The sequence below is a fragment of the Spermophilus citellus genome, assembly GCF_964194105.1.
Source record: "Spermophilus citellus genome assembly, chromosome: 3".
Taxonomy (NCBI): domain Eukaryota; kingdom Metazoa; phylum Chordata; class Mammalia; order Rodentia; family Sciuridae; genus Spermophilus; species Spermophilus citellus.
The window spans coordinates 172,803,862-172,829,095 of NC_138184.1; the positions used below are offsets into that span (position 1 = coordinate 172,803,862).

Here is a 25,234-nt window from a genome sequence, read left to right on the forward strand (position 1 = left end):
TCATTAATCAGAAGTTACATGTGACATAAAGAGTGGTAAAAATAGCCTTAGTTTTTTATTTCAAAAGTGAAACCCTAAAACAATTCAGAACTAAATGAATTCTTCAGTGTTTACAATTATTTTGATAAAGTTGATACTTGAGAGAACTTAATACTTAATTCTGTATCACAAATTGTGTTCAATTTATAAGTTCTTTCATAAAGTTACACAGAATTTATGAAAAGACTACCTTCAAAATCATCCTTAAGAAAATCAGGATTTTTGGTGCTTATTTTGCAGGTTGGACCTGAGTAGCCAGGATCACATATACACTTGGTTCCATTGACACAGCTCCCGTGTCCATTACACATCTCTTCACATTGGGGACCAATGTAGACATTATCAATGGCCCATGTCACTGGCTGAGAGCCTGCAGGGTAAAATCCCTGATACCATCTGAAGCGTACAGATCTGGAAAAGAGGTACAAGTCTTTAAAAAATGAATCAACAGAACAATACACCTTTAGAGTAAGCACGTCTGATCAATAAGCAATGGGAAGTTACTACCTGTGTACCACAATCAAAAAGCAGAAAACATAATCTGCCATTTCAGGAACAAAACTACATTCTCCATGGAAAATGAATAATATGTTACTGAAGGATCAATGGGTTACAGAAGACATAAAGGAGGAAATCAAAAAATTCTTAGAGATAAATGAAAATACAGACACAACATATCGGAATCTATGGGACACAATGAAAGCAGTTTTAACAGGAAAATTCATCGCCTGGTGGTCATTCCTCAAAAAAAGAAAAAACCAACAAATAAATGAGCTCACACTCCAACTCAAAGCCCTAGAAAAGGAAGAGCAAAACAACAGTAAATGTAGCAGAAGGCAAGAAATAATTAAAATCAGAGTGGAAATCAATGAAATTGAAACAAAAGAAACTATTGAAAAAATTAACAATACTAAAAGTTGGTTCTTCGAAAAAATAAATAAGATCGACAGACCTTTAGCCATGCTAACGAAGAGAAGAAGAGAGAGAACTCAAATTACTAACATACGGGATGAAAAAGGCAATATCACAACAGATGCTACAGAAATACAGAAGACAATTAGAAATTATTTTGAAAACCTATATTCCAATAAAATAGAAGATAGTGAAGACATCGATAAATTTCTTAAGTCATATGATTTGCCCAGACTGAGTCAGGAGGATACACACAATCTGAACAGACCAATATTAATGGATGAAATTGAAGAAGCCATCAAAAGACTACCAACCAAGAAAAGCCCAGGACCAGATGGGTATACAGCGGAGTTTTACAAAACCTTTAAAGAAGAATTAATACCAATACTTTTCAAGTTATTTCAGGAAATAGAAAAAGAGGGAGCTCTTCCAAATTCATTCTATGAGGCCAACATCACCCTGATTCCCCGAAACCAGACAAAGACACCTCAAAGAAAGAAAACTACAGACCAATATCTCTAATGAACCTAGATGCAAAAATCCTCAATAAAATTCTGGTGAATCGAATACAAAAACACATCAAAAAAATTGTGCACCATGATCAAGTAGGATTCATCCCTGGGATGCAAGGATGGTTCAACATACGGAAATCAATAAATGTTATTCACCACATCAATAGACTTAAAGATAAGAACCATATGATCATCTTGATAGATGCAGAGAAAGCATTCAACAAAGTACAGCATCCCTTTATGTTCAAAACATTAGAAAAACTAGGGATAACAGGAACTTACCTTGACATTGTAAAAGCTATCTATGCTAAGCCTCAGGCTAGCATCATTCTGAATGGACAAAAGTTGAAGGCATTCCCTCTAAAATCCGGAACAAGACAGGGATGCCCTCTATCTCCACTTCTATTCAATATAGTTCTCGAAACACTGGCCAGAGCAATTAGACAGATGAAAGAAATTAAAGGCATAAAAATAGGAAAAGAAGAACTTAAATTATCACTATTTGCAGATGACATGATTCTATACCTAGAAGACCCAAAAGGGTCTACAAAGAAACTACTAGAACTAATAAATGAATTCAGCAAAGTGGCAGGATATAAAATCAACACGCATAAATCAAAGGCATTTCTGTATATCAGCGACAAAACTTCTGAAATGGAAATGAGGAAAAACACTCCATTCACAATATCCTCAAAAAAAAAAAATAAAATACTTGGGAATCAACCTAACAAAAGAGGTGAAAGATTTATACAATGAAAACTACAGAACCCCAAAGAGAGAAGTAGAAGAAGATCTTAGAAGATGGAAAAATATACCCTGTTCATGGATAGGCAGAACTAACATCATCAAAATGGCGATATTACCAAAAGTTCTCTATAGGTTTAATGCAATGCCAATCAAAATCCCAATGGCATTTCTTGTAGAAATAGATAAAGCAATCATGAAATTCATATGGAAAAATAAAAGACCCAGAATAGCAAAAGCAATTCTAAGCAGGAAGTGTGAATCAGGCGGTATAGCGATACCAGATTTCAAACTATATTACAGAGCAATAGTGACAAAAACAGCGTGGTACTGGTACCAAAACAGGCGGGTGGACCAATGGTATAGAATAGAGGACACAGAGACTAATCCACAAAGTTACAACTATCTTATATTTGATAAAGGGGCTAAAAGCATGCAATGGAGGAAGGATAGCATCTTCAACAAATGGTGTTGGGAAAACTGGAAATCCATATGCAACAAAATGAAACTGAATCCCTTTCTCTCGCCATGCACAAAAGTTAACTCAAAATGGATCAAGGAGCTTGATATCAAATCAGAAACTCTGCGTCTGATAGAAGAAAAAGTTGGCTCCGATCTACAGATTGTGGGGTCGGGCTCCAAATTCCTTAATAGGACACCCATAGCACAAGATTTAACAACTAGAATCAACAAATGGGACTTAATTAAACTTAAAAATTTTTTCTCAGCAAAAGAAACAATAAGAGAGGTAAATAGGGAGCCTACATCCTGGGAACAAATTTTTACTCCTCACACTTCAGATAGAGCCCTAATATCCAGAGTATACAAAGAACTCAAAAAATTAGACAATAAGATAACAAATAACCCAATCAACAAATGGGCCAAGGACCTGAACAGACACTTCTCAGAGGAGGATATACAATCAATCAACAAGTACATGAAAAAATGCTCTCCATCTCTAGCAGTCAGAGAAATGCAAATCAAAACCACCCTAAGATACCATCTCACTCCAGTAAGATTGGCAGCCACTATGAAGTCAAACAACAACAAGTGCTGGCGAGGATGTGGAGAAAAGGGTACACTTGTACATTGCTGGTGGGACTGCAAATTGGTGCGGCCAATTTGGAAAGCAGTTTGGAGATTCCTGGGAAAGATGGGAATGGAACCACCATTTGACCCTGCTATTGCCCTTCTCGGACTATTCCCTGAAGACCTTAAAAGAGCATGTTACAGGGATACTGCCACATCGATGTTCATAGCAGCACAATTCACAATAGCTAGACTGTGGAACCAACCCAGATGCCCTTCAATAGATGAATGGATTAAAAAAATGTGGCATCTATACACAATGGAGTACTATGCAGCAATAAAAAATGACAAAATCATAGAATTTGCAGGGAAATGGATGGCACTAGAGCAGATTATGCTTAGTGAAGCTAGCCAATCCCTAAAAAACAAATACCAAATGTCTTCTTTGATATAATGAGAGCAACTATGAACAGAGCAGGGAGGAAGAGTAGGAAGAAAAGATGAACATTAAACAGAGACATGAGATGGGAGGGAAAGGGAGAGAAAAGGGAAACTGCATGGAAATGAAGGGAGACCCTCATTGCTATACAAAATTACATATAAGAGGTTGTGAGAGGAATGGGAAAATAAACAAGGAGAGAAATGAATTACAGTAGATGGGGTAGAGAGAGAAGTTGGGAGGGGAGGGGAGGGGGGATAGTAGGGGATAGGAAAGGTAGCAGAATACAACAATTACTAATAGGGCATTATGTAAAATTGTGGATGTGTAACCGACGTGATTCTGCAATCTGCATTTGGGGTAAAATTGGGGGTTCATAACCCACTTCAATCTAATGCATGAAATATGATATGTCAAGAGCTTTGTAATGTTGTGAACAACCAATAAAAAAAAATAAAAAAAGAATACTAAGGACAAAAAAAAAAACTACATTCTCCAATCTCCAGAATTTTGTCAATAAGTTTCTTGCTTCCGCAAGCCCCTTGCAATTCTATCAATATGTAAAAATTCCACCACCTGACCTGCCCACCTTTTTCAATATTTATACCTAAATGAAGGTTCCATCTCTATTATATATACCCTGCATAACAAGCCTTTTAATTTTTCAAATTAAGGTAAACTTCATATAGCATAAAATTAACCACTAACCATTTAAAGTATACAGTTCAGCGGCATTTACACATTCACTGTATTGTCTCTCTCTATCTAGTTACGAGATATTTTCATCACCTCTAAAAGAAACCCCCTTTGCCCACTCAGCCCCTGACAGACCACTAATCTGCTTTCTGTTTCTGGGGGTTTCCTGTTTTGGACATTTCATAGAAATGGAATATATGTGACTTTTGTGTCCAGTTTCATTCATTTAGTATCATGATTTTAAGGTTCATCCACATTAGCAAAAATCAAAATTTCATTTCTTTTTATGAATGAATAATATTCCACTATATCAATATACCATTTTTTTTCATTCATCAATTGATGAACACTTGGTTGTTTCCACCTTTTGGCTACCGTAAATAGTGATGGTATGAACATCTGTATATAGTACAATATTTGCTTAAATTAGTGTTTTGAATTCTTTTGGGTAGAATGGTAGTGTAATTGTTGGGTCTTATGATCTATGACTAAACTTTTTATTTCTCATGATCCCTTCCATAGTTTTGATGGAATTTCCATTATTATAGTTATCATAGCTGGAGTTATTTAAAAGTGTGATAATTTCCTCACTTGTAGAAACTTGTAGAAGTCAATGTCCATGTTTCCCTTTTCACATTTTTCCATGGTGCCCATTTCTATTTTTCATACACGGTACATACTCAGTAAATTTTTAAGAGAAAAAGCAAGAAATCACCTATATTTTTAGTTTGCAATTTCTTAATTTTTAAAAAACTCAGAGATAAATAAATGAACTGTCTTATGTTAATGATGATAAATTAGCTCCTTGGAAATAATCTACATATTTAGGTAGCAGTCTAGAAATAGTTTAGTATATTTTATCATATATAAAACTCAGTTCAAAGAAGATGGATTTATTTTAGAGAGGGCAGGATATAGAGATGGCATGTACACATACTTTCCTGTTATTATAAAAACTGAATTCTTAATAATTTTTTATTATTTGAGAAACAGAACTCAGAAGTCAAATACTAGAGTTGGGGATGGATGGTTGAGAGGGAAATGTATTTGTTAAGCTTCTAAAATTTAGAAAATAGCAAAGGAGGTGGAGTCAAGTTCTTACACATAAATTTAACTCTCATTCCTTGTTTATATCAAGACTCCAACTATACTAAGCTGCCCCCAAAATGCCAGTTCATAATTAAACTTATTTTCAAATACTTGCCAGAGTTTAGTCTTGGCAAGAAGCACTTCTTACCTTTTGAACTTCCAGACTGCTGAGCTGAGGGAAATGGCTGGAGTTTTCCTTTGAACAAAAGCCTACATGGATTTTTTTGAACTTCTTATTTATTCAAATGTTCTGAATACAAATGAACCACCTTGGTTGGATATTTATTATTGTTCACCTGCCTTGACAGAAACTGCAGGCGTTATGATAAATGGTATGAAGGGGTATGGTTTCGCTGTGGTTCCCTTCTGCCAAAATCTTATTTTGAAAATCCCTCATTCTCCTTGGTGAATGTCAGCACCTGTCCTCCTAAACCAGTGTTACTGAAAGGATCTGTTTTCTAAACATAAACTTAACATTTCAAGCACACAGCGCTGCCTCCATTAAATAGGGTTTTTGGTGGACTCATTATGAAACTGCATAAAGCAAAAACAATTAGGAAGTTTAAAGACAAAAGATTCTAGACTAAAAGGATACAAAGGTGATGTGAATAAAATCAGATGGAAACTCAATACTTGGCTTTTGAATATAAATGGGCAATATGCAGAGGCAAAATATGAAACATTTGCTACCTGAAAATATTTGATATATTTGTGTGTGTGTGTGTGTGTGTGTGTGTGTCTTTCTCTAGTGTCCAAAAAGTCACAGGGGTAATTTCAATGTAGATTTTATATATTTTTAGCAGCTAGAACTTGAGCCATTACTATGTGCCATGTTGAATACAAACCAAGAAATGGTTCACTGAGTTGGAGAAAATTTAACTTTTGCCTTCCAGCAATTCATGCCTGTGTGCATTTTAAAAACAGTGCTAATTCCTTCCCTGAAACAAGGACTAGACAACAAATTTTTCCCCTCACAGAAATGGCTGAAGGCAGTTTGAAAGGTAGGTTTATACCACTCTGAGAGTGCGCATGCCTCCTTAACCCATTTAATTTCTTCTCATAGAAATAAAACAACACAGACTTCAAAGGACATGACAGTGTAAATTCTGTACACAGTAACATAGGATTGTAAGTGGATTTTTATCAGTGAGTGAAAACTTAAATGTCTGCATTTCTCTTGTTCAAATTTCCAAAATTATGTTGCCATTATTTACAAGTCAGCAAAGCAAAGCAGCATCTCCAGCTGCCAAGTGTGGTGGTCTCCATGACATGCACATTGTCCTGGTGTGGGTGTCTTTACTCAGGGGCTCTCACTGGCAGATCTTTTTGACCATATTTCAAAACCTTCAGACAGCATTGCTATTAATTCCATATTGGGAACTTGCTGAAGCAAGTCTCAGTTAAACAATCTAAAATCATGGCCTACCACCTATCTTTAAGGGTTTTTTCTACCTAATAATTCTTAGCTGGGCAATTGGAGAAAACCAAGGTCCACGAAAGGGAAAACTTGGCACTTCTAGCAATATAGTGATGGAGTTTGATGGGATGTTCTAGTCATAGGTGTGTGTCTGTGTGTGTCTGTTTAAGAGACAAAAGAACATAAACTGGACGACTGACAAACAACAGAACTTATTTCTTACAGTTCTGGTGGTTGGAAGTTCAAGATCAAGAAGCAAGAACATTGTGTCTGGTAAGGGCTTGCTCTGGGGTTCACAGATAAGGTCAGGTAACTGTCTGGAACTTCTTTTACAGGACAGTAATCCCACTCATGAAAGCTCTACCCTCATGACCTAATCACCTCCCTCAAAGACCCCACTTTCTAATACCATTACTTTAGGGGTCCAGATTTCAACAGATGAATTCTGGGGTGCGGTAGAACATGAACGATCATACCTCAGTACTGACTGCCTATGTGACTTGATAGCCAGGCTTTTCCCCCTGACTACCTGCCCACGGGCATGGTCTTTTGGAAGTTTTGCTTCTGCTTCAACACTTGGATTTCTGGCCAAAGATTGGTTCAGATTTTTAGGAAAGCTGCAATTGAGAGCCCTGGAAAATGAGAGTTGTGGTTCGCTGAGTGATGCTAACATTAGCATGTTAAAAAATGAGGATCACATTTTGTTGTTGAAGTCCTCACACTTGCTGAATGGAGTCTGTGTAATTCCTTAATATCTTTCCAATAAATTCTTCAACAATTTTAGAATAATTTTTATATTTCTTGAAATAAACTATCTTTAATACAACTGGTTTTGGATAAAAAGTTTTTCTAGAGCTATTTTCCCCTTCCTACTTCTTCTGTAGACAAGCTGTAAGAATCAAGAGGAGCTTTCGGTTGCACAGACTGAATTATCAGCTCTACTCAGGAATTCTCTCCAGAGACTCTACTTGCCTCATCTGGATATCATTTCCAAGGAACTAGGGGAACATTTTGGTTAGTAGTATTTATCTTTTTAAAAATAGCTGGATTTTCTATTAAAATAATGTCTTATGTAACATCAAGGATTAGTAAGTGACATTAGGTGACAACAGAAAACTTTTAAGTCCTTAGCAGTCAAATTATGAAACTTACGCTATTGAGATGATGAGGAAGGAAATGGATTTTTGTTCAAAGAAGACACAGACTTTGGAAAATTCACTTTCATTCTTTTGGAAAAGTACTAAGTATTAGTAGTAGTTTTGTTTGAATACCCAAGAATTCTAATTATGCTCAATTTCACATCAGAAATATAAATCTATTTCCATTTTGAAAGTAGTATAGTACTACTTTCTTCTTCTTCTTTACATACTCTGAAATAATAAATTCCTTATTCCAAAAGTACAGACAGAAATTCTGAGGCAGGCTGCTTTGTTGACTTCCTCCCTTTGTTCACTTATATTATTAGTTTTATTTTTTGAACTATATTCTTTATTTCATTTTTATTATGGTTGAAGTCCTTTATCTCCAAATAGCTTTTCAACAGAAAAGTCAAAGAATGCTGGGTTGAAAAAGTAGAAATGCCTGAAGGAAATGTGCTAATGATTTTTTTTTTTTTTTTTAGTGAGACACCAGGAATGTGTTTGGGCTTCCATCCTCCATATGTTCTCACTTCCTGCATGAGAGACACAGGAAAATGTTTGAATGATTTATATAGTGAGGTGGGGTCACAGGTACAGTCCACAGAGTGCTCTTAAATCTACCTTCAAACTGTAAGTTAGCAGCTTTATCAACTCTGTGTCCTATGCTTTAAATACCTATCCATCTGGTTCAGGTGAGAACTGAGAAAGAAGAGGAAGGTGGAATTTTTCCCTGAGAGTAGCAAGTCAACGATGTCTTCAGGAACAAACTCTCAAATGCGACAGTTTCCATCTTGAAAGGTATGACTACTTTCTTTTGCAAAATACTTGAGAGAATAAAAATTCTTCATTCTGGAGGAATGAAGACAGAAATTCTGAGCCAGGCTCAGAATCAAAGTGGTGCCAAGCAACAGGTCCTCACCCGCAAAGGTGCAGCTTCCCGAAGTGCACGACCTCCCTCCTCCAGCCCTGGGTGGTTCCCGCGTAGTAGATGCTGCTAGGGTGGTGCTCAGTGGAGCATAAGGAGCTGACATGGCTGCTGCTGTGGTAGCAGAGGGGAAGCAGCAGGTGCCAAGTGGCCCCAAAGTCCCTTGAAAATTCCAGTCTGACTGGATCAGTAGATGAGCTATCAGTGGAGCATCCAACATTGATCTTGGGATAAAAGAAAAAAATGATACAAATTATCTCAGAGCGACAAGCCTTGAAATGATTCACCACTTCATTATTTTCCAGAGAGTCCATTTTCCTGGGAGCTGTCTCACTGAAATATTTAACACTGTAAAATTCTGTTTTGCCTGAGCAATATCATATATTTCCTTTAAATTACATTTTTTTTCATAAAGAACCTCAAAAGACCTCATGAAAAATTTATTTTCCCTCATTTTATGAGAAACCAGGAAGTGGATAAGGCAAAAAGCTGGGAGAATTCCAAATTTTACCTTTTGCCTATTTTCATAACCAAACCAAGCAATTTGTAATAAAAAGAGTTATTTCCCTAATCCTGTCAGCTTCTCCCCCTAGTCTGCTAGGGAGGAATGCTTTCTGTTTTTCCTCTTCTGATACCTTCTAAGAAATCCCAGAAGTTATACATATGGAGCGTCTTCAACAATATTCAATATCAAAACAAAACAGAATACAATAGATATTATTTCCCTGGCACAAGGAAAGAGTTTTTTTTCCTCCTTAGGTGTATGTATTTAAGGTGGACAGGGTGCTGTTTTGATATAATATACCCAGTGAAATGACCACTAGAGTTAAGCAAATTAACCTGTCCATTGCTTCCATGGTTACCCTTTTTATTTTTTAATTAAAAAAATTTTTAAATATGTTTTTTATAACTTCATTCATTAATTAATTCATTCATTTTTATGTGGTGCTGAGGATCAAAGCCAGTGCCTTACCCATGCTAGGCAAGTGCTCTACCACTGAGCTATAACCCTAGTCCTCCACAGTTACCTTTTTATGTGTGTTGGGATGTGTGTGGGGGGTAAGAAGAGCTAAAATCCACCCTCTTACCAAAATTCAGTACACATTACAATAATATTTTCAACTATAATCCTCATGCTGTACACTAGGTCTCTAGTTTATTAATCCTACATAACTGTGAGTTTGTATCCTTTGACCTACTCCCATTTCCTTCTCATCTGACCCCTGATAACCTGCTTCTATGTAAAGACCTTTATACCATGAGAGAAACAACTACTTCATCCCCTGAACCAAGGCTTTCAAGGGAAATAAGCTAAAACTTACATGCATGTGATTCTTCCTGTGAAAACACCCCTTCAGATTGGGATGAACATTTTCTATCATGCCATCACAGCCATTGGTTAATGATATGCAGTGTGTATGTGCACATATGATTACTCTTTTTACCTTTTGATGAGTAAACTACTGGTTTTTTATAAACTTTTCAACTATAGGTACTTGCTTCTACTTTGAATTCATTAGTAACAACTCTTAAAAGAGACAAAGGTATGACCTTTTAATTAGCATTTAAAGCATAAGAGTAGAAAATATAGCAAAGTTTACAAAATAATTTCTCCACTATCATTTGGTTTTAACTTCTGAGATTGTAACCAATAACTCTAATGTAGAGAATACAGACAGAAAGTCTAAAATATTCAAAACTGTGATGACACAATTAGGCACTATTTTAAATAAGTCTGCTGATTGGTTGGTACAGACTTCAGCTATGAAATTCTGTTATAATGTACCTTTGTTTCTGTGGATTTTATCCAAGATTTTGAAATATGTAAAGGTTTTTAATGTTAATTGTTAATCTGTTTTCTTGACAAACATAAGGAGTATAAAAATATTAATAAAATACACAGCAAATTTCTTTATACTAATGAAACAGTGAAGTATTGTTTTATCTGTAAAATCCATATTAGTGTGATGATATATATAGAGAGATTGATTTGGGTACTAAGAAATATAAAATTTCACATGGAAAATGAATATAATAATATCAGAATATGATCCGTTTCATTTTTATAATAGTCAAAATAATTTATTTCAACAATTTATTGTAGTAGGTGGGGACACTATGTCATCAATAAAAGACAGAAACTCAGAAATAAATGTTAGTATGACATTATTAGCTCTGTTAATAAAAGTGAATTATTACTCCAAAATCTCTTATGCCCTTGCACAAAAATGGAAGTCATAATGCATGAAATTATCTGAATTTTCCCTCAACTTTTGTAGCTTTTGTTCAAGATAAAACAAAAAATATTTTCCCATTTTTTTATTGCTGCATTTTAGAGGGATTAGTTGTTACATATTTGTACATGCACACAATATAACAATATAATTTGGCTGATATTATTCCCCAGTATTTCTACTTTCCCTCCCCTGCTCCCTCCTTCTGGTCCCTTTCCTTTATTCTACTGATCTTCCTTTGATTTTCATGAGATCCCTCCATCTCCTTTCTTTTCCTCTTTACTCTCCACATGAGAGAAAACATATGACCCTTGACCTCTGAGTTTGGCTTATTTTACTTAACATAATATTCTCAAATTCCATCCAAAAGTTTTAAGTATTCCTGATAGAATCAAGTTAAATACCTCAAATTGTATTATGGTGTTCTCATTCACATTGAGATCACGGGTGGTAATCGAGTGTTCACCGACTTCATTGGAAACGAACACCATCGCTGAATCTTCCTCACTGTTATTCAACAAACAAACAAACAAAGCACAACAAGGAATCCACTTAGGTAAGAATTCATCAGGATTTGTATAGAGCAGTAGTTTTATTTTTACCTTTTCAATTAAATACTTACGGTGCTCCCTTTGAAGAATAGGGGCAATAAAGACCAATGTTACCGCCAGGATAGAAAAACCAATTGTCTTCTCTGGGCCCAAAGTCAAATGTATCCAGAAGCATCACAGGGTTGTTCAGATTATTTCCATCAATAATAAAGTCATCAACAATCCAGATCTCTTCTTTCTTACCTAAGGCATTTTTAGATAAAAGCAAGTTTTTCCAAAGATGAAAATCAGATGGACATTTTTGCTCATTGGAAGAAAGTAAAGGACAGAAGGAACTCAGTAACAATAGGTCAAACATATGCCTTCTAGACAAAACCCACAAACAATATGACAGCGTGTTCACAGTGATCAAAGTGTGAAGAAATTTAAGCTTGCAACCATAATAAATTGACACGGCACAGAAATGCCTCTCTAATTTCAGAAAGCGTTGACAAATGGCTTGTGGGAGTGTGCTGTCCTTCCAGTTACAGTAGCATTACGCAGGGTGGGGTCTGAGTCATTTGTGGTTTGGGGAAATCTGTAAGATGTCTGGTCTGTGGAGAGGGGCAGTCGGACTCAGAACCAGGTATAGTAACTAGTCTACTCAAGGAGCCACTTGTGACTGGGTCAAACCATGACTTAGCACCAGGATTCATTTAGGTGGAAGGACTATGGCCCTTAAAACACTGCCCTGGTAGGTAGATAAATAAACAATTAAATGCAGTTAACACAAAGGAAAAATACTCTAATATATAATGCTTAATTTTTCCTTAATGGTTTTCAAAATCTCCAAAGCTTATTTAAAGATATGCAGGAATATATAGAGAACTAGTGTGTCATACGATTTGACTCAGTGACGTAGGCCAGGTGTTTAAGGAATATGCCGCAGGGCTGATGAGAAGGCAAAACCCAGGCTGCTTTTACAAAGCACTGTCTGGACTGAATTTGAAGCAAGCTGATAAAACCAGGCCAAGTAGAAATGTCAAGATTCCTTCTAGCTGGCTTCTTCCTACATTTAGTACAATTCTCACAAAATATAAAAAAGGGTCTATAAAAGAAGCCTGCAGAATTAACGTAATACTTTAAACGAAATGTGTTGAATTTACTCTAATGCTTTCTTTTGTTTCCTTGTTTTGGAAGTGGCTGGTAATACAATTAAAAACAAAAACCCTGTGAGCATTCCGAACACAGTATGGAGACAGCAAGCCTCTGGATTTTGAACTGGTTATATTCATTTTTTGTATTTTTATTTGTTGATTATACAGGAGATACACATACATACACACACACACATACACTCACACACATATTTACACACAAGACATCTATATCTACCTGTAGACCTATATATACATAAATAATCCTATATAATATCATATATATTTATGATAATTAATTTAGATGAAAATCCATCATAATTTTATATATTTTTTCAAAATAAGCTAAAATTTTATGTCTTAATAAAGGAGATATTCATACTTTAGGGATGGAAGTACTTCTTTCTTCTTCATTTCTGTATTGCCTCTGCAAAGAATTCTGCTTAATGTGGTATCTCTGTGCTTATTTGGGCAATTACAACATACATGATTTAGTAAATTCTGGTTCTTTGTAATCAACAGTTAACAGAAATATTGGAAGCAATAAAACATTACACATTACAATCATTTTTTGTAACCATTTGAAAATGCCATTAAATTATACATTCACTTTAACTTATCACTGAAGCAAGTGTATGTGGCAAGATATTCTATTGGGCACATGAACTGCTTTGTCTAAGTCCGTTTCCCTTGGCCATGGTGTTTTGCTATCATGTTCTATTTCACTAAGGAAATGCCACACTCAGAACCATTCCTAAATGAATTCAACAAAAATGTACTTACAACCAATGAGTGCCTAATGATAATGCTGGATGTTTTAAAAAGAATATTAGCTCTGTGTCAGGATTCAGCTGTATTTAACCATCAAGAGAGCTTACTAGTCAAGTGTGCAGAGGTGATAAAAATACATAAAGTTAAGTATTCATTGAGACAGGTCAAAAGTGAGGCATGTAGCACACGTGTGCTGTGGACAGCTACGTCCCTGGATTGACAGTCTCTCCACTCCTGAGAAATAAGTATATTAACATTCCAATGGCAATTTTGATCACAGAAAAACACATGCATTTTTACCATTATTATAAGGTTGCCAAAGTCTGAATCTTGTAGCATTGGTTTGGGCACCGTATGGCAAGGGAACATTAATGAAAAGTATATTGGTCGTTTGAGGGAAGTAAAATTCATCCATCAGGTGCCAAGTGATTCCTCCATTGATAGAAAATTGTAGCAAAACAGAGTGAGACCTCTCTGGGGTACCTAGGAAGAAGATAACAAAGGCATAACATGTATTGTGATAAAAATGGGGAAATAGTATGTTTGTAGCTATTCTTCTAGCATCAATGCATGAGCTGGTTTATGTTTACATAGAGGTTTTATAGTTCAAATGCTTCAAAGGCATATGAAAGTGATGACAGGCTGAGTTTTTTTTATACAAATGTATCTTAAAAAATACACATCAAATCTGGGATTTACATACTATACCTCCCTTTGTCTTTTAGCTATGTGCCCACACTCTTCTCATTTAGGAAATGTTACATTGAAAATTTTTGATTTTACTGGCATGGTAATTTTACAAGGGTCAAACCTTTAAATCTTGAGGTACAAACAAAAAACTACTTGAAAATTTATTATATCCACAATGACATTTTTTAAAAAAGAAAATCATTTAGTTAAACATGAAAAGTCAGTTCTGGGAATGATATTGGCCAAATTGTACTGTTGTATCATATGCATGTATGAATATGTAACAATAAATCCCACCATTATGTATGATTATAATACATCAATAAAAAGTATGGAAAAGAACATGAAAAGTCAGAATGACAAACAGTAGGTATTTGTGAGTTCACATCTCTAAAAGAAAATACAAAATTTTATAAATTAAAAAATTTTAATTTAAAGCTCTTATAACTAGAAAATAGTGGTGGAAAGACTCAGGGACATAATGATAAATTCAACTACCATGGAACTATTGAGATTACTATGGCTATATGAAATCAGTTAAAAATCAGTAGTTATCTAATGCTAAAGAAGAACATTTGTGAACATTCATGTACACCAATTTATATTAGCTCTTTTATACAACAAAATTTGTAGGTCCTTAAGTACAGTACTTCTTTCTGGAGGAATTATGCTTGGAGAATTTTCTTGAAGGAAAACAATGAATTCAAATCTCTAGACATAGCTTACCTTTTGCTATAAATCTAAGTGAAAACTGGACATACACAGTATTGGTGCAATCTAGATCTCTTGAAATAAGCATCCTCAGTCCTTCCTGAAAACAAAAACAGACGTGTCAAGCAACCTTGTTTCATTTGCAAAGTTATTTTCCTCTGATTTTACACATTTAACTTGCACTAGTTAAATAATTACCTATCATGATCAAGAAGCAAAATTTGGACCAATTCAAAAGGAGAAATTGAACAATCTTCATTCCCTCTCTCATAATGGTCTCCAATTCCTGTGTGTGAGTAACCCAATTGCATTGTCTCACCTCGGAATCATAGTTTGCTGTGACTTTTATAAAAACCAGCACAAAATGATAGCATTATATATCTACAAGACTTTTTAAAAATAGCCTCCTTTGATCACAGCATGTTGTGAAAGAAGTAAGGAGAAAAGCAGATGGAAAATGTGCCAAGGGCTCCTGCTGGAGGCCGAGAACTAATAGGTAACTTTCTCAGGGTTCTGAGGAGTCTTAGAGACTCACTACTCCCTTGCCTCCTCTGCCAGCCCCAGGAGGCTCTCATTCAGACTGACACAACACCCCCCAGTTGGTCGAGTTAAATAAGGCATAAGTAAGGCAGGTCCCCAGGCCTGGGCTGTAAGCATTCATGCAGAGAAGCCAAGGAATGTAGAAAGAGAGCACATTAGCTTTCGTAATTTTTTCTGCTAATTAGCTATTTCTGGTTGCCTGAGATTGACAGTTTGAAAGGTTGTTTCCTTCACGTGTACCTAGTATTGTGGTGACAGCCAGTAAGACAGATCTCACTATGCAAATGTCCCAAGGTCTAAACAGGCTTTTGAGTTTCTCAGCTGTGACTTCATTGTAGTGACTCTTCAGTGGTCTATAGCTATACTACTATAATACTGTGGGTTCTTTTAGAGTTCTTTTAGAGTGGACACTGTCAACTGATTTCTTAATTATCAGCTAGCAAATACCAGACCTAATGATAACTAGAAAGAGCAAATTTCCCTCTTTTTCTTAACACTCATTATAGCTCATAGTCTTCAATAGCTTAAAAATGTTAAAGCTACTTTCACAATAATAATCATATACTAACTGCCTATTACATGCTGTGTTCTGAAAAAAGGTATTTTAGCTATTTAAAGCATCTAGTACCACTAAGAGAAAGATACTATTATTCTTTTGCAGAAAAAGAAACTGAAATGCAGAGAGAGACAGTAACTTGCTCAAAATTACAGTTGATAAGTGATAATGGTAAGATTGGAACCCAGATAGGTCAGATTCTGAAACTTATCTTCCATTCTCTATAAGATATCAGTGTTTTGTCTACTAAGCCATCTCTTGGTGTGGTGAGAAGAAATCCGGATAATGCTACATTTCGAATTTGACAGTTGTTTGGTATTGTAATAAAAAAGCAACCACATTTATTCCCACCTCTCAACTTCACACCCCACTGATTCATACTGGTAGAATTGAAGGTTACCAGGTAAAAGCCTTCTATTTCTAGTCTTCATTTTTCTTTTATGCCTAATAATTCACTGCCTTGCTCAGTCCATGATACTTCATCTCAATGCCTATTGTTCATGTCTCAGCATCTTTTCCTTCTTCCTTCTATACATGAGGGCATTAAGCGGTTAAGAGGAAGGCTTGTAATGAGAAGCTTTGAGGGGAACAGCTGATAGACTCAGCTAATAAATATGCCTTTCCAACATCAAGATAAAGGAAATGATTACTCTGCCCCTTTGATCAAGGAATATAAGTATAAAATTGTTCCCATGGGCAAATGCAAGTCACCCATAAAAGAATCCATTTTCTATTTTTTTTTGTAGGAGCAATTTTGTTGAAAGTATGGGCATAATCTGTAATCTAAAAGTAACCTTCTTTCATATTTGCAGTATTTGTCTATAATTTAGTACTTGATATTGATATTTATACAGTGGAACTGTCAAACCCTGTTGCCACACATATTTGGTTCACACAGATGTTTCTTTTATCATCCTCTTTCCAGTTTCAGTGATCCATTTGTGTCAAATGTGAAGAATTCTTTTGTATCCAACAAGCTATTTTAATAACTGATAGTACTCCCGAATCTATGAACATTAAAAAGAGACTATCATTTCCTTTTCACGCAAGAATGCCTTTCCAGGTCAAACTGCAACCTACGGAGTCCTCTACATCTCACAGAGCTGAAAGATAGTAAGTCTAACACGTATGATGCTTGGTTGCTCTTGCATTTGGATGGCTAAAGGAAAAATATAAAAGGACTGTGTATCTTTCTTGTTTGTAGACTTCAAGGACCATGTTGATTCTACTGGTCAGAAAGTTATCAGGCAAAGGTCTTTGAATCATGAAAAGTTATAGAGCATCTGTCAGTGGGATCAGATGTTCGTTAGAGATAAGACTAAAGCCAAGCCCCCAGAAGTTTCCACTCTAAATGTCCTACCTCAATTGCTTTGGTCCTTCAAAATTCTTAGGAATTGAAATTTCTCAGGTCCCTAAGTATTTCTTTTCCTTTTTCTCATCAAAAAACTTGTGAAGAATTTGGGTTCAAAAAAGATGATAACTGCCAACTATTAACTATAATTGAAAAAGTTCCAGGGTGTCTAATTTTCTGAGTGTTAGGTATTAGTCATTAAGGTTGTGTATAAACCCATGCAGATTTTTGTCAACGATTTCATTTGCACACCTAAGTTAGTCAATTTCCCCATGCTGAGAGGGATGGGATGTAGCATGTATTCATACATGGAGATGTGCCAGCTGAGCGCAGATTTTTATCAACTGCTTAACATTTCTCTGGTAAGACATCTAGGGTGAAATATGAAAATATACTAACAGTGTTTGAGAATGCCACTTAACTTGATTTAAATGTTTGGTTTTCTTAAAGTGACCACCAAGAAGTTCTATCATCAGGAAGAAAAGTGAAAAGAAAAGAAAAAAAGAAAAACATTTTCAGAAAACCATTAAAAAACAGAGCAAACTAACTGCTTAACAACATGAAAGGTTACATTCCTGGAAAGTATATTCTAAGAATTAAATGCATATTTATAATTCCAGCAGGAAGTAAGGAAAATTTGATCACCAAAGCGGAATAAAATTTCATGCCCCAGAGAGCATTAAAAAATGACTACTAAATAGACGAGGAAACATGTTTTGGGCTAGAAGACAAAAGCTACGTATTAAATAATACACCATCTGAACAGATTCAGAAGTGCATTTGTGTGGAGCAATAAGTGAAAAGGGGAATGAAGGTAGCAGCTGGGAGTGATGTAAGGAAGTAGAATCTTACTGACCCCTTTAAAGATGAGAGACGTTCCAGATTTGATGGTTTCACCGTTCAGATTCCCCCTCTCTGCACCATACACTTCAGGCCACAGATCAGGATGCAAATTCCCATTGAAATCATCCTTCAGAATTGAGGGGAGAGGAACAACAGGAACACAGTAGGGTCCACCAAAGCCCCGGTCACACCTAAGGAAAAAATGAGTGGAGAAAAGGCATCATTTGTCATGGGTTCACTATGCCAGGTTTCCTGTGGCATTGCAAAGAAAGAAAACTTCCGATTTGATTAACTTACACACAGCGTCCAGCATCACAGATCCCTCTTCCAGAGCACATCCAAGGGCACCCTGAGGCCAGTACAACATTATCAATAGCCCAGGAATCAGCACCCAAGGTGTAGTTGGCCTGAATCCATCTGAACCGGGTCCTGGGAGAACTAACCAAAGAAAACACAGCATTGATTTGACAAATAATTTCCAAAATATTTTTCGTCGAAGTGCCCTCTTCCAGGGTCCCGCTCTTCTTTGAGGTAACTTATACTAAGTAGAAGATGCTGTTTCTTCTTGACCCATAAATAGGAGCAGAAAGCATGCTATTTAAACATTTTACCATTTCTTTCATATAAGAGTCTACAAATATATGTGCGAGATGGAAAAGCTATTTTGAACTATTGATCATTGTGTTTTTGAAATACATGCATATTTTACTTTCAGTGTTTTTTATTGCTACTCAGTACCGGGAAAGAGATCAAAGGTGATAAACCTAAGGAAAAACTGGACTCTTAACAAAATTCTGGCCATGAGGCTCCTATTCCATTGTCCCTAAGTAGTTTCTGAGAGTAGATGAAACCCTGTCATACTTCTGCCTTCTTTCTTGGTTCTCAGTGTTCTGGCTCTCTAGAACTGAGGACTAGGAGGGTGTGATATATTCCCACAGTCTCCACTGTGTTTGCAATCTGTTATCTGGAGTATACTAACAGTCCCTAGTGGAGGAACAGACGAAGGGCAGAAGATTGCTAGTTATCTGGAATGTGGAATGAGGTCCACCTGAAGTTGAACCACTCAGGTACTACTGTTTCTCCACACCAGTTTTCTTTTAGTTCCACGTAGCTGTCAGCATGGTGGCTTCACTATTATGTTACTTTTATCATGTTACTATTCTACTTAACCTCTGTCAATGGTTCTCCACCAAACACCTGCACACTCAAATCCAAATACAGCCTCCCCAGCATCCACTCCCTCCCCAGGTCCAACCCATCTTTCCCAATTTCTTGTCTTAAAATTATATTCTGGCAACTGGATTTTGTTCTAGCTTACAACTGTTTGAATGCTCTCCTATGTGCTTTGTCACTTGAGTAGACCCTACTCACTCATACCCAGATGGACAACAGTTCCTTCAGGAAGATCCTGTCAATACCATCAAGCTAAGTTAGGTAGTATTCTCCTATGTTTCACTAATGTCTCTGAATATTACCTCTGTTATTATTTTATATTGTAAATAGCTGTTTATAGGCATCTGTTATCCTAAACAACATATTTGGATCCTGGCCTTAGTTTATTCTTTTAGTACCAAAGTACTTAAAACACAATCGATATCTAATACATGTTTGTTGGGTTTAAAAAAAAAATGAGCGAGTAACAAGCAAGCATTACTTAAAACTCCAAGGGTCCACAGAGAACCATTTTAGGACAAAAGCTAATGTGTTTTGGTTTCCTATACTTTCCCTGCCATTTGGTTGTGCATCTATGAATCTCAGTTAAATCCGAAAAACAGACACCACTGTAAGCAGTTAACACCAAGAGAATTTAATGCAAAAAATTGGATGATGATGGCAGAGCTCAGATGTCAATAACAGTGGTGAGAAAATCAGAGTTTAGCAAAGTTAGGAAGTCACTACAAGTCCAAAGCTGGAGGGACATAAGGAAGAGACATTTTTGCTGGTGCCCAGGCTCAGGATCACATGGCAGGGCATTTAGGAACCACAAAAGTTGGCAAGGATGTACTTGAGGGATGAGGGAGTGTTTGTGAGGGGGAATGCTCTGATTTATTACTTATTTCCAGCCTCCCACCTCTTGCCAGTGTCTGACAGTGTCTAAGCCTACCAGAAAGCCAGTGGATACAGGAGGCTGTGAGACTGCAAAAGCCAACTTTTTGCAGGAAAGGAGAGGCAAAATCTAAGGGATAGAGATGGTCCCAGAATGGCATAGTTTCTAACCAGTCATTGCTGTACACATTAGTCCTAGAGAAAGAACCTCAAATAATCCAAATGCCTCCACAAGAAAAGTGGGTGCTATGCTAAGTCAATACGACTTTTGAATGTGATCTGAAATGTTGGGAATGGCAAGAGAGATGCAAGACAAGATGAGCATTCAAAATATAAATACATAAAAATAAAAACAAACCCCAAACCCCACCTTCTATTTGTACTGTGGTCCGGAGATTAGAAAACCAAACCAAACCAAACCAAACCAAACCAAACCAAACCAAACCAAACTCAAACAAACCTAGAAGCTAAGGGTACTCTCTGATATGCAATAATTTCACATTGCTTAATGTGAGTAGGTATGTTTGGTTTATGGGTAGAGGCTTATTTCGACAACAGAATGAAAACTAAATCTGGTGGGAGCCCTCATGTTGCCAAGGAATAGAAAAATGCAGCCTTGTAAAACTTCTGGAACTCTGGGCAGTAAAAACTGCAACCCAAGGCGCCTTGTAGTTTTCTTCTTCCTGGCACACTGCATGCATAATTATCATGAAGAGTAATAGAGTCCCCAAGTAGAATCACAATTATTTTCAAATTAGGTGACAGAAACCTAAAGTTGTGAAATGTAGCCAAATGACAATTCTCACTTGGTGGAGAGTGGAAGGTAGACAGTGATCCGCTTCCAATTCTGGAATCTTTCTGAGGTGTAAATTGAACTTTCTGTGTAGTGCAGACAGCCAATGGTTGGAGGAACACACTCTTCAGTGACAAGATGCCAGTCCCTGCCATTGTTCAGAGAATACTGGAGCTGTACACTGTGGGAGGCACTGAAGGGCTTGTTGCAGCCCATGCTCATTTCAAACTGCAAGAAGGTAGATGCTGACACATGAAAATCCCAGGTCTCAGCATAACGAGGTTTTCCTACCAAAATAAACAAATAAAAAAAGGCGGGGGGTAGAGAAAGGGGGGGTGGAGTTGAGTGGTAGCATTTAATTGTACTTTTACTTGTCATTTATGCCTACAATCAATGTTTTCAATAGTAAACAAAAATCAAGCATCTTTAGTGCCTCATAGGGCTTTGACTTTTCTTCTCACATTTACTGTTTCTATATGGTTACCACAGACTTGGAAATATGGAAGTCTGCCGACTTGAAAAGTCTTACCATCTTAAAAGGATTGATAAAGAGTCAAGTTTATAATTTTGCAAATTATGAAACACACAAATGCCATCATACAGATATGTTGGTCCTGCTTTTAAGAAATCTTTTTCCTATTATGTTCGCTGAAAGGCAGTTTTAACAAAAGAGTCACTGGGCTCACTAAGTTATTTCAGAGGACAATATTTTGATCCCACAAGAGCCTCCCTAAACAAAAGCAGTTAGGCACACAGTTTTATATTAGAGAATTACTTTTGAGTTTTAGCTAATTTAGTTCTCTATTTAATGAAATATCCTCCTTTATCTGGTGATAATATATACCCATGTTTTCAGTGAATATCAGAGCAGTATCCATAGAGAGACAGTCAATATCAACTTGACCTCCTTGGATTCGATACCAGTTGGCTTGCAAATCTATAGAGCCATCAAATTTGTCTTGAAATCCAGTTTGAGAGCTGTCATTCATTCCTATAAGGACATCATCCAAAGCCCACTGGGCTGAATGCTTCCCTGCAATCAGATGAATAAAGGCCATTGGAGAAAGTTCATTATAGAGCAATATGAATATCTTTGTGACCATGATTTTAAACCGAATTGTCTAGAAATCGACAGCAAATTAAGAAACACATAATATAAGATGGATATGGATGCTATACGATCTGAAAGCTACCATCAAAATTGGGGTTAGCAATGACTTACCATGTTGTGGTTGCCACCATCGAAAAGCTGTTGCAGGTGTCTTTGCCTCCCGTGGCAGGTCAATGGAAATGATCTGTGGTTCCAGAAATGACATGAAGTCCAACTCTCGAAGCAAATGCCAGAGTATCCCATTGTCATTTGAATACTGAACAACAAGCCCTGAGTTATAAGACATAAATTTAGTTACTAGGACAGCTTTCCCAGAGGCAAGGAACAGTATTTTTTAAATGGCAAAACTGCAGCAACTTCAAATTGAATCTCATGGAATGAGAGCACATCCATCTAACATCCAAGGAATGAATTAGTGGACCCGAAGGCTCATCAATTTCTTGACAGTTTCTAATGCACTGACTCCCAGTAAATGGAGACCAAAAATACATAAGCTCTTTTAAAGACCACTCAGCTTTGTATGAGTGATGAGCAGGTTGGTAAGGGGACCATAAAAACCCCCACTCCAGATCATGTACTTGAATTCTAGATTTTGTCCTGAACATGACAAAGTCTCCTGTCATTATTATATACTCAGAAGAAATATCTCAATCTTCCTGGCACAAAATCAAGCGGCACTCTGCTGCCAAAGCATCAGGCAGTAAGCTCTGCCCAGTCTGGACTTCTAAGACTCTTTAACTAGCATTTTGCACTTGGCAGATCTCAATTAAAGAAGCTTGAATAGGGTCAAATGATTAAATAGCGAAGCAGAAATACTTCTCTCCAATGTGACCTGTGCTTTCCTTTCTCCTGTCACTCTTTTTCCCTATGCTTATCCTATCTACACATCTCCCTGTCGATAGCGTGACACAATCTTGGCAATTAATGTGTAAGGACCTCATGTGCTACTTCTGCTGTTTCACTCAGAAATATTTTTATATATTTACTTTTACTTTTTTTTTGGGTGGGGGGAGTATCAGGGATTAAACTCAGGGGCATTCAGCCACTGAGCCATATCCCCAGTATTTTATTTAGAAACAGGGTCTCACTGAGTTGCTTAGCACCTTGATGTTGTTGAGGCTGGCTTTGAACTCAGAATCCTCCTGCCTCAGCCTCCAGAGTCACTGGGATTACAGGTATGTGCCACCACTCCTGGCTATCTTTACTTTTTATTAGTACATTATAGTTATGCATAATATTGGGGCTCCTTTTGACACAGTCATACACCATGGAATATAATTTGCTTCACTTCAAGAGTCTCCAGTACTTCCCCTAGCCCCCTACCCCCGTTCCCCTTCCTCTACCCTGCTAGTCTTCCTTCTATTTATTTAGTTTTTATAATTAGTGCTTTATAGATATTCGTAAAGCTGGAATTCACTATGGTATATTCATATATGTATACGGGCACAATTTGGTCAATTTCAGACTATCAGGGAGGGAGGATTGTCTTTGGTCTCTCCTTTCAGAGATGACCCACTCTCTCCCCCTCCATCTTGAGAGTGCTTTTATTCCTATAAACTTTGCTATACTTTAACCATGAAAAAGATATTTGTGTAATTCAGCACCAGTTTTAGGAAAAAAATAGATATAAAATATATGAAGGAGATGGAGCAGAGGTCCTATCTAAATGCCTACTTTGCATAGGAACAGCATATTAATAATTATGACTGAGGACTGCCGCAGTCTGGCTGGGCACAAATCACGAGCCACTTGAGCAGGAACAAACTTTATTTCTGAACTCCACCAGCACACTCCACACACGCTCCCCGGGAACTCTCTCGGAACGCCACGAGGCTCCTCCAGGAACCACCAACCGGAATATCCCTCCTCTGGCACTTCCCCAACCAATGCAAACTCTTCAGGAATCCCCATGAGAGCTCAATCGGAACTCAATGGGAACTCCGAGAGAACTCAAAAGTCATCATCTTAATGGCTCGCTGGCATCACCTCTCAACCACTACTTCTGGCAAAAATGCCATGCGTCATCCCAACTCAGCTGTGGCCCTCAACAAGGACACTGAACTACTTTCTAATAATTTCATAATTCACAGAAATTATGCTCAGTAAAAATATACTTGTTATATTTATTTTATTCTTACTCTTGGAAAACTATAAATCCTTTATGGTATCTGTAACATTTTAATTTCCCTATTATTGAGTGACTAGAACTTCTCCATCCCTTTATCATGTTAGATAATAAAAGTTCACTAAAATAAAGTTTCAAGAAATATTAGGATGAAAAATATAGCCAAATGAAAGCCGTTTAATGCTAATTAATAGCATATGGAATTATGGTTACCAGATCTGACAAGGAATAAAGCCAGAAATAATAATAAAGCATATATATGCTAAAAATTAGAAATCTCAAAAGAATTAAATCTACTATATTTCAAATAGAAGAACCTACCAAACAATGAGAGGATAAAAATGGCTTGAAGCACAGGGCCTCTTTGGGGAGACAGCTTGCTGTACACAGGTGTAGGGATAGGAGTTAGAGCTTTTCCATGTGTTGGGGAAGGGAAAGTCATGAAGAAAATGGAATCTTGGCTGTTTCTAGTCTTTATTCTAGTCAAGTTGAGGACTGTCTGGCAAAAGCTCTAGTCTCTAACCCTTAATGTTTGCTCAAATTATCTCCTATTGACTTTGTAGTGTAAAGGATGGATAAGAGTGTAGACATGTCAAAATTTAGTTTTCTTGTGTCTACTAATTTGTATTATTATGGTTTATATTTAATACTATGAGAAAGATGAAGGTGTGTGTGTGTGTGTGTGTGTGTGTGTGTGTGTGTGTATCTATGAAGAGAAAGAGAGTATTAAGGTAGCTGTTTGAAGGTGACCTATTTAGAAGGTAGATCCAGAAATGAAGCATCATGAGAATAAAATCTCACTGACTGATCCTTCTCTTCCCTTCCACTCAAAGCA

The 25,234-nt window shown here is 36.7% G+C and overlaps 1 protein-coding gene across 1 annotated transcript in view; it reads right to left on the minus strand.

Annotated features, from left to right (window-relative positions):
* Positions 1-25,234, minus strand: part of RELN (reelin) — a 469,728-nt gene that overhangs the window by 60,922 nt on the left and 383,572 nt on the right. Inside the window, exons 32-42 of the mRNA XM_081286786.1 lie at positions 22,386-22,544; positions 22,008-22,196; positions 21,177-21,450; positions 18,622-18,762; positions 18,338-18,515; positions 15,050-15,134; positions 13,934-14,116; positions 11,798-11,969; positions 11,580-11,682; positions 8,936-9,165; positions 230-450 (exon numbers count right to left, since the gene is read on the minus strand). Coding sequence (XP_081142912.1) covers positions 230-450; positions 8,936-9,165; positions 11,580-11,682; positions 11,798-11,969; positions 13,934-14,116; positions 15,050-15,134; positions 18,338-18,515; positions 18,622-18,762; positions 21,177-21,450; positions 22,008-22,196; positions 22,386-22,544 — 1,935 coding nt within the window. The remainder of the gene's footprint in view (positions 1-229; positions 451-8,935; positions 9,166-11,579; positions 11,683-11,797; positions 11,970-13,933; positions 14,117-15,049; positions 15,135-18,337; positions 18,516-18,621; positions 18,763-21,176; positions 21,451-22,007; positions 22,197-22,385; positions 22,545-25,234) is intronic.